The following is a 10,619-nucleotide window of genomic DNA, read 5'->3' as shown; positions in this document are numbered from 1 at the left end:
AGCCAGGCAGTGGATGGTGGGAGCCAAGATGGCGGCCGCCGCAGCAGCCAGTATCCGAGAGAGACAAACAGGTACCAACTTACTCCCTTCTCTGCGATTTTGTGCTTGCCATGAGGACATCTTCCTCTGCTTATCGGCCGCCCTCGGTCGCGTTGCGTGCAGCTCGAAAACGGACCTCAGAGTTTAATCCAGTTCTCAGGGCATCGAAAAGCCCCTCCCCTTTTGAGTTTTTGGGGAAGAGATTCCATTAGCTTGAGAAGTCGGCCCTCTGATGTGGTGCTGGAGAAGGGGCTTTAGGGGTGAGCGGGTTGCTACGGTCCTGCTCTTGTGTCTTTCCTACTGGGTCTCAGCCGAGGCGACAAGATCTGGCAGCTGGCATTTCCCGCCCTCTGTTGCCATCTATGGGGTCTTCGCGTTTGTTTCTGTGCGTGGTTCGGTTCTCTCTCATTTTAATGTTGAGAGTTTCATCTTTCGGCACTTCCACTACAATTACAAAATTTAGATATTCTTTCCAGAGCAGATTCCATTCTTCCATTTCTCTCCTGTGGACTAATCTGAAGAGAGATGCCTAGTGATAATGATTTCCGCCCTTAACATGCGGGAATGGGATGTAAGAATGGCAAAACGAATGAATACCTTTCCTATTACTTGGTAGACCGGTGTTTTTAAACAATGAATTATTAGTTTCATGTTTAATAGAACATGCTTATATACTTTCCACTTATACCGTGAAAGTATGAGTAAAAAAAAAAAATACTGCTTCTGCACTTTTTTTTCCACCTTAGTTTTGTCATATTTTTTGAAACTTTGTTGACAACTTGGTTTACACCTGTTAGATACAAACTAATAGTTTATACCTGTTTGCTAATTGTCTTGATAGTTGGCAAACCATTAATTCTGAGGAGCTAACAGGAATAAGCCATCAAGAATTTTCAAGTTGAAAGTTGTGTCTCTTGTAGTTAAGTTCTTCTGCATATAAATCTGAGTAGGAATATAACTGGTCACAATATTGCCTACAGAAAGGATTTTGGCTGTACTTGATTCCTTCCTTTGAAATTCAAAGAAACAATTAGTGATAGATTTCAATCTCCTACTGACACATTGCATAATGAGCTCTTACATTCCTGTTCACCTTCATTTTTTTCCCCACATTACCAGGAGTGATCATGTCACATACTTGCTCAAAATCCTCTTGCGGCCTGGGGTTTCCCAGGTGGCTCAGAGGTGAAGAATTCACCTGCCCATTTCAATCCCTGGGTGGGGAAGATCCCCTGCAGAAGGAAATAGCAACCCATTCCAGTATTCTTGCTGGGGAAACCTCATGCACAGAGGAGCCTGGCGGGCTACAGTCCATGGGGTTGCAAAAGAGTCAGACATGACTTGGTGATTAAACAGCAGCAACAACTCTAGCAGCTTCTCATTTCCATCATGGTAAAAGCCACAGGTGGTCTACAAAGCCCTATATGATCTGCTTTCCACTCAACTTTCTGCCTCACTTGCTATCACTCTCTCCTTTCCTGGAGCACACCAGAATGCACTTGAGAGCCTTTCCTTTTTCTGGAATATTACCTTCAGAGAGATCTGCATGGCTCACTTCCTCACCTCCTTTGGGATTTTCCTCAGATGTTGCTTCTCAGGAGGCCTTTCCTGACTAAACTACACCACAACCATCTCGTCTACCTGTTGTCTCTGTTTTTCTCCATAGTATTTATCGTAATCTCACATATCACATGTTTTACTTGCTATCTTTCTCCCCCCAACTAGAATGAAAGCTGCTTAATGATAAGTAATTTTGACTGAATGTTTTGTTTAGTGCCAACAGCTGGAGCAATGTCTAGCAGATGGTAAACACTCACTAAACATTTGTTGAGTGAATAGTAAATGTAGTTGAATGTATAGTGAATGAAGAATGCATTCCAGGTAAGGATGCAACTGTATTAGCAAAGTCTAGGACTACAGATAATATGTTTGGTCATTTCAGTTAAAAGCAATGAATTTAAGCCTTTAGAGAATTACTCTAATGTAAGTAAAATTGTTACTGTTTAGTCGCTAAGGTGTGTCTGACTCTTCTGTGACCCCCACGGACTGTAGCCCACCAGGCTCTTCTGTCCATGGGATTTCCCAGGAAAGAATACTGGAATGGGTTGCCATTTCCTCCTCCAGGGAATCTTCCCAACTCAGGGATCAAACCCACATTTCCTGCATTGGCAGGCAGATTCTTTGCCACCAGGGAAGCCCAAAATACATTCTTATATATTCTTGAACATAGACCATTTACTTTATTAACAAATCCATGGTGTCAGAATCCCTGTTAACAAGTTAGCCAAGGCTTACAATTGGGGAAATTCACGAAGATTGAGGTGAGAAGGCAAATGTGGGAATATCTGCTGACATGGGCTTCTTTCCATTAGTGAAGGCTGCCTTCTGGAGAACACCATGCACCTGAAACTCATATTTAACCCAGGCTGTGAATCTTCCTAGTGGTCCTCTGTTAAGAAGGCGAAATATTATAACACCTGTGAGCTTCTGAAGTAGGTCCAAATTATTGGCAATGTGCATTATTGTCTGGATATTAGGTACAAGCATTTTACCAAAAAATCATCTCTATATCTCTGTACATATAAATATATTTATCACTGAAGTGCAGTCTCCTCTATTATTTTACCTGCCTCCAGAGATAAGCATTTAGTAGAAGTTTTTCTAGTGAGTGAAGATGGTGTAAATTGATACCCAGGTGATTTGAGTATTATAAACTCCTCTGGTAGGTGTTTAGGTTGTAGATTATTCTGTATTAATAAAACCTGGTTCAAATGCTTTTTAAAAATCAACCAGGTAGATTTCAGGGTTCCCAGTCGTTTAAAAATTTAATAAGCTACCCTCACTTGAATATTTGGCAATCTCAGTTTCACATGAAAGTATTGTTATTGTTATTCAGTTGCTAAGTCATGTCTGACTCTTTGCAACCCTATGGACTGCAGCACACCAGACTTCCCTGGCCATCACTATCCCTTGGAGTTAGCTCAAGCTCATGTCCATTAAGTCAGTGGTGCTGTCCAACCACCTCAATCTTTCCTAGCATCGGGGTCTTTTCCACTGAGTCGGTTCTTCCCATCAGGTAGCCAAAGTGTTGGAGCTTTAGCATCAGTCCTTACAGTGAATATTCAGGGTGGATTTCCTTTATCATTGACTAGTTTCATCTCCTTGCTGTCCAAGGGACTCTGAAGAGTCTTCTCCAGGACCACAATTTGAAAACATCAGATCTTCATCACTCAGCCTTCTTTATGGTACAACTCTCATATCTGTACATGACTAGTGGAAAAACCATAGCTTTAACTAGATGGATCTTTGTCAGCAAAGGGATATCTCTGCTTTTTAATACGCTATCTAGATTTGTCATATCTTTCCTTCCAAGGAGCAAGCATCTTTGAATTTCATGGCTGCAGTCACCATCCTTAGTGATTTTGGAGCCCAAGAAAGGAAAATCTGTCACTGCTTCCATTTTTTTCCCTTTCTGTTTGCCGTGAAGTGATGGGACTGGATACCATGATCTTTGTTTTTTTAATGTTGAGTTTTAAACCAGCTTTTTCATTCTCCTTCGTCACCGTCATCATGAGGCTCTTTAGTTCCTCCTTGCTTTCTACCATTAGTGTGGTGTCATCTGCTTATCTGAGGTTATTGATATTTCTCCCGGCAACCTTGATTCCAGCTTGAGCTTCATCTAGCCTAGTATTTCGCATGATATACTCTGCATATAAGTTAAATAAGCAAGGTAGGAAAAGGAGTACGTCAAGGCTGTATATTGTCACCCTGCTTATTTAACTTATATGCAGATTACATCATGAGAAACGCTGGGCTGGAAGAAGCACAAGCTGGAATCAAGATTGCCGGGAGAAATATCAATAACCTCAGATATGCAGATGACACCACCCTTATGGCAGTAAGTGAAGAAGAACTAAAGAGCCTCTTGATGCAAGTGAAAGAGGAGAGTGAAAAAGTTGGCTTAAAGCTCAACATTCAGAAAACTTAAGATCATGGCATCCGGTCCCATCACTTCATGGCAGATAGATGAGGAAAACAGTGGGTGACATTATTTTTCTGGGCTCCAAAATCACTGGAGATGGTGACTGCAGCCATGAAATTAAAAGACGCTTACTCCTTGGAAGGAAAGTTATGACCAACCTAGATAGCATATTAAAAAGCAGAAACATTACTTTGCCAACAAAGGTCTGTCTACTCAAGGCTGTGGTTTTTCCAGTGGTCATGTATGGATGTGAGAGTTGGACTATGAAGAAAGCTGAGCACCGAAGAATTGATGCTTTTGAACTGTGGTGTTGGAGAAGACTTTTGAGAGTCCCTTGGACTGCAAGGAGATCCAACCAGTCCATCCTAAAGGAGATGGGTGTTCATTGGAAGGACTGATGTTGAAGCTGAAACTCCAATACTTTGGCCACCTCATGCGAAGAGCTGACTCATTGGAAAAGACCCTGATGCTGGGAAAGATTGAGGACAGGAGGAGAAGGGGATGACAGAGGTTGAGATGGTTGGATGGCATCATCGACTCGATGGACATGAGTTTGGGTTGACTCTGGGAGTTGGTGATGGAGAGGGAGGTCTCGCATGCTGCGGTTCATGAGGTTACAAAGAGTTGGACACGACTGAGCGACTGAACTGAACAATGTACAGCCTTGACGTAGTCTGTTCCCAATTGGAACCAGTCCATTGTTCCATGTCCCTTCTTAGCTGTTGTTTTTTGACCTGCGTACAGGTTTCTCAGGACACAGGTAAGGTGGTCTGGCACTCCCATCTCTTAATTTTCTACAATTTGTTGTGATCCACACAGTCAAAGGCTTTTAACATAGTCCATGAAGCAGAAGTAAATGTTTTTCTGGAATTCTCCTGCTTTTTCTGTGATCCAGTGGATGTTGACAATTTGATCTCTGGTTCCTCTGCCTTTTCTAAATCCAGCTTGTACATCTGGAAGTTCTCAGTTCACATGCTATTGAAACCTAGCTTGAAGGATTTTGAGCATGACCTTGCTAGCATGTGAAATGAGTACAATTGTGCAGTGGTTTGAACATTCTTTAACATTGGCATCTTTGGGATTAGAACAAAAACTGACCTTTTCCAGTCCTGTGGCCACTGCTGAGTTTTCCAAATTTGCTGACATATTGAGTGCAGCACTTTGATATCACCTTTTAGGATTTGAAATAGCTCAGTTGGAATTCCATCACCTCCACTAGCTTTGTTCATTGTAATGCTTCCTAAGGCCCACTTGACTTCGTATTTCAGGATATCTGGCTCTTGGTGAGTGACCACACCATCGTGGCTATCTGGGTCATGAAGATATTTTTTGTATAGTTCTTCTGTGTGTTCTTGCTATCTCTTCTGCTTCTTTAGGCTCTTACAGTTTCTGTCCTTTATTGTGCCCATCTTTGCATGAAATGTCCCCTGATATCTTCAGTTTTCTTGAAGAGATCTTAAGTTTTTCCCATTTTGTTGTTTTCCTCTACTTCTTTGCACTTCTTATCTCCTTCCTATTCTCTGGAACTCTGCATTCAGTTGAGTGCATCTTTTTCTTCTCCCCTGCCTTTTGCTTCTCTTCTTTCTAAACTATTTCTAAGGCCTCCACAGACAACCAGTTTGGCTTCTTCCATTTCATTTTCTTGGGGATGGTTTTGGTCATTGTTTCCTGTACAATTTTACAAACCTCATTTGATAGTTCTTCAGACACTCTCTCTGATCAAATCCTTTAAATCTATTTGTCACCTCACTCTGTGATCATAAGGGATTTGATTTAGATCATACCTGAATGGCGTACTGGTTTTCCTTACATTCTTCAGTTTAAGCTTGAATTTTGCATTAAGGTGCTCATGATCTGAGCTACAGACAGCTCCAGGTCTTGTTTTTGTTTACAGTATAGAGCTTCTCCTCTTTGGCTGCAAAGAATATAATTCAGTCTGATTTTGGTATTGACATCTCATGATGTCCGTATGTAGAGCTGTCTCTTGGATTGTTGGAAGAGGCTGTTTTCTATGACCAGTGTGTTCTCTTGACAAACCTTTTTACCTTTGTCCTGCTTCATTTTGTATTTCAAGGCCAAACTTGCCTGTTACTCCAGATATCTCTTGACTTCCTACTTTTGTATTCCAATCTCCTGTGATGAAAACGGCATCTCTTTTTGATGTTATTTTTAGAAGATCTTGTAAGTCTTCATAGAATCATTCTACTTCAGCTTCTTTGACCTTAGTGGTTAGGGCATAAACTTGGATTACTGTGATGTTGAATGGTTTGCCTTGGAAACGAACCGAGGCCATTCTGTCGTTTTTTAGATTGCACCCAAGTACTGCATTTCAAACTCTTTTGTTGAGGGCTACTTAATGTCTTAGGGATTCTTGGCTACAGTAGTAGATAAAATGGTCATCTGAATTAAATTTGCCCATTCCCATCCATTTTAGTTCACTGATCCTTAAGATGTCAGAGTTCACTGTTGTCATCTCCTGCTTGACCACATCCAATTTACCTTGATTCATGGACCTAATATTCCATGTTCCTATGCAATATTGTTCTTTACAGCATCAGACTTTACTTTCACCCCTGGCACATCCACAACTGAGCGTCATTTCTGCTTTGACCTGGCCTCTTCACTCTTTTGGACATATTTCTCAGCTCTTCTCCAGTAGCATATTGGACACCTATCAACCTTGGGGACTCATCTTCTGGCATCATATCTTTTTGCCTTTTCATACTGTTCATGGGGTTTTCACAGCAAGAATACTGGAGTGGTTTGCCATTCTGTCCTCTGGTGGACCACAATTTGGCAGAACTCTTCACATTAACTCGTCTCTCTTGGGTAGCCCTGCATGGCATGGCTCATAGCTTCACTGAATTATGCAAGCCCCTTCGCCACAACAAGGCTGTGATCCATGAAGGGAACATAAAAGTATAGCAAGATTTTTATTTTTCTTAGAAAACATTTCTGAGTCTGCTATAAATCATGAACCGAAGAATGATAAAAACCTCAAAATGTTATAACATGTAGAGCATAACTTCTGTGATTATAGAATTGTGTATTTTTTAATCAGGGTTTATCAGTTACCTACCACATCTATAGGAAAGTCTCACTAGTGGATCTGACAGGATAAATTTGCCATAGAATGCGCTCCAGGACAGGTAAAAAATAGAACTACTGTATGAAGGTTTTGAATCAATTAAATATAGATGATTTTTATTTCTAGCAATACTGATCTTTTTTAAAATATTGTATGTATGTATTTTTGACTGTGCTGGGTCTTCATTGCTGCATGGACTTTTCTCTAGTTGCAGAGATTGAGGGTTACTCTTCATTGCAATGCGTGGGCTTCTCATTGTGGTGGCTTTTCTTGTTACAGAGCACGGACTCCTAGGGTGCACGAGCTTTAATACTTGGAGCACATGAGCTCAATAGTTGGCGATTCCCCAGGTCTCAAAGCACAGGCTCAGTAGTTACGATACATGAGCTTAGTTGCTCCATGGCATACGTCATCTTCCTCGACCAAGGTTCGGACCCATGTCTCCTGCATTGGCAGGCAGATTCTTTACTTCTGAGCTACTAGGGAAGCCCGTCAATACTGATCTTAATCTATTCGTTTAGCCACACAATAAACAGACAACAGCACCAGTTTATCTATTGAGGCCACTGCAAGTTCATGATTGACAGGATTTTTTTTTTTGCATCTATATAAAATGTAGTGTGGTATCATCAGGAAACATGGAAAAGGCTTCTTCCTGAACATTTTTTACATTTTCATGTGGAAACAGATGCTTACCACATGTTAGAAAATCTTCTAGACACATGCCTTTTAGCTGTTGATGAAACTGTTGTACAAAGTCATTTGATTAATCAGTTTTTCCAGAGTGATTTGTGCATTTTGTTTTGAGGTAGTAAGTAATAAATGTGGGAAGAAAGTGAAATCACAGACATTGGTAATATTTAATAAGACTGTTTTCATTTCCAGTGGCTTTGAAGCGTATGTTGAATTTTAATGTGCCTCATGTTAAAAATAGCACTGGAGAACCAGTATGGAAGGTAAGAAACTTTTATTTTAATGGAGATTCTTTCTCTCAGCCCTTATTGGTGGTGATGGAGGGGATTTCTTATTAATACAAAGAGTAACACATTTTAGTTGTAATGCGTAAATATTTTGCTTTTATTTAACATGGCTTCTTAATGTGAATCTTTTTTTTTAATTGAAACATAGTTGATTTGCAATATTGTGTTAATCTTAGTGGTACAGGAAAGTGATTCTGTTATATACAGAGATTTCTTTCAAATTATTTTCCATTATAGGTTATTACAAGATATTGAATGTAGTTCCCTGTGTTATGTGGTAAATGCTTGTTGTGTATCTGTTTTATGTATACTATTAATAGTTTGTATCTGTTAATTCCATCTTTTTCTTCAAAGAGATTGTAATGCAGTTGATTCGGTTTAAACTTGATTAGATTATAGCCACTTTATACTTCTTCCTTTCTAAGAATTAAGAACAAATCAACTTGGTTACAGTTTGGAGTATTTTCAAAACTTTTATGAGTCCCTGTAAGTCCTTTGGGTTAACACTAATAAAGGTGATTAAAATCATCTATACTGAATTTACAGTTTAAAGTTTAGCAGGTTCCCTCATTTTCCTCTTCCTTCCTATTTATTTACGGTCATCTTCCTATTGCCCTTTGCAATACTTATTATTTCTAGTGCCTATATTGAGCATTGAAGAAGGCAATGGCACCCCACTCCAGTACTCTTGCCTGGAAAATCCCGTGGACGGAGGAGCCTGGTAGGCTACAGTCCATGGGGTTGCAAAGAGTTGGACACGACTGAGCGACTTCACTATCACTTTTCACTCTCATGCGTTGGAGAAGCAAATGGCAATCCACGCCAGTACTCTTGCCTGGAAAATCCCATGGACGGAGGAGCCTGGTGGACTGCTGTCTATGGGGTTGCACAGGGTTGAACACGACTGAAGCGAGTTAGCAGCAGCAGCATACTGAGCATATGAATTAAATAACTTGAGAATTTATGGGGTTCAGATTTGTGTCAAATTCTTTCCCTACCCATCACTTCTCTTATCACAAGATTAATTATACGGAGTATTGAGGTGTAAAGAATTTGAATTCTGCAACATCCAACCTTTTGTAACTAGAGGAGGAAGATTTTTATAAATAGTCTTTGAACTTTTTAACCATTAGTTTTGAGAGTGACTACTTTTTGAAGGTGAGAGTCGCTCAGTTGTGTCCGACTCTGTGCGACCCCATGGAGAATACAGTCCATGGAATTCTGCAGACCAGAATAGTGGAATGGGTAGCCTTTCTCTTCTCCAGGGGATCTTCCCAACCCAGGGATTGAACCCAGGTCTCCCGCATTGCATGCAGATTCTTTACCAGCTGAACCACAAGGGAAGACTGATTTTTTACTTCTCTCTTTTTAGAAAGGATATATGTGAACTGGGTAGGGGAGTGTATCTGAGTTTGCTGTATGTTCAAAGTCCTTTAATATAGCTTAAGATATAATAAGCTATATCTTATTATAGTTTCTAGTATATTATAGTCTCCAGTATGTATTTTAACCTAGAAAAAAGTATTTTATAAGAAGAATTTACATAATAATTTACCTTAACCAGAGTAATAAAACTTCTAAAGAATGAATTACTAGGTAAGTGGACATTTTGGTAAATAATTGTGAAAAATATTAAACTGAGGTAAGTATAAGAATTCAGTATATTAAAATAAAATGTACTCAGACTTCCTGGTGGTCCAGTGATTAAGACTCTGTGCTCCCACTGCAGGGATCTTGGATTCAATCCCTGGTTGGGAAACTGACAGTCCAGTGTGGCGAAAATAAAACAAAATAAAATGTACTTCAACAGTATCTTAATATTGGGTTCTCTATAGACTGTTCATTGATAATTATGTTTTGAAAACATGTGACCCTTTTTTTTTAACTAGGTGCTCATTTATGACAGATTTGGCCAAGATATCATCTCCCCTTTACTATCTGTGAAGGAGCTGAGAGACATGGGAATCACTCTGCATCTGTGAGTTTTAACATATTTCTAGAAATGGTATTTGTCTTCAAATACATTGTTAAAAAATATTAGCCACCCTGAAATCAAATTACTAGGGGTGTTTATTGAGAAAATAATGTTAGGTTATAGTACTTGTATATAGAAAACAACATTTTTTCCTCTTATCTTCTCTTATTAAACCTTTTATTTCCAAAGGAAAAAATAATCCTCAGCCTGAGAATTTAAATTTTCTCTTTCGTGTCTTTTCCTGCAGATTGGTTTGCTCTCTTACATAAAGGAAAGGAACTGGTTGTCTGAAGGTCTCTTTCAGCTTTGAAATTTTTTTATTCCTTTAATTGAAATACTCTTTTTTTATAAGGACATTTCAATAATTGTGATTATTAATAGTAGCAGGAATATCAGCCTTGCTTGATGCTTGTATTTTCTCTCTCTAAATGGGCCCTGTATTTATGTCATATATAGGACTTATTTTTAATGTTTGTAATTGTAGCTATACCTGTTCCTACTCTTGATCTGTATTGCCACATTATTTTAGGTAGAAAGAAATAGAAACCATATTTT

The 10,619-nt window shown here is 39.5% G+C and overlaps 1 protein-coding gene across 5 annotated transcripts in view; it reads left to right on the top strand.

Annotated features, from left to right (window-relative positions):
- The window catches only part of SCFD1 (sec1 family domain containing 1), a 111,461-nt gene continuing 100,842 nt past the window's right edge, over positions 1-10,619 (top strand). For 4 of the 5 annotated variants that reach the window (XM_081548051.1, XM_081548049.1, XM_081548050.1 and 1 more), the window contains exons 1-3: positions 1-71; positions 7,995-8,065; positions 9,979-10,067. In XM_081548051.1, the coding sequence (XP_081404177.1) occupies positions 14-71; positions 7,995-8,065; positions 9,979-10,067 (218 nt within the window). In that variant the 5' untranslated portion in view covers positions 1-13. The remainder of the gene's footprint in view (positions 72-7,994; positions 8,066-9,978; positions 10,068-10,619) is intronic. The other variant, XM_081548053.1, reaches the window with a different exon arrangement.

This window comes from Giraffa tippelskirchi, chromosome 12 (assembly GCF_054371585.1).
Source record: "Giraffa tippelskirchi isolate mGirTip1 chromosome 12, T2T-mGirTip1v1.2.pri, whole genome shotgun sequence".
In the NCBI taxonomy this organism is placed as follows: Eukaryota; Metazoa; Chordata; class Mammalia; order Artiodactyla; family Giraffidae; genus Giraffa; species Giraffa tippelskirchi.
This window is presented reverse-complemented; position numbering and strand designations above follow the sequence as displayed.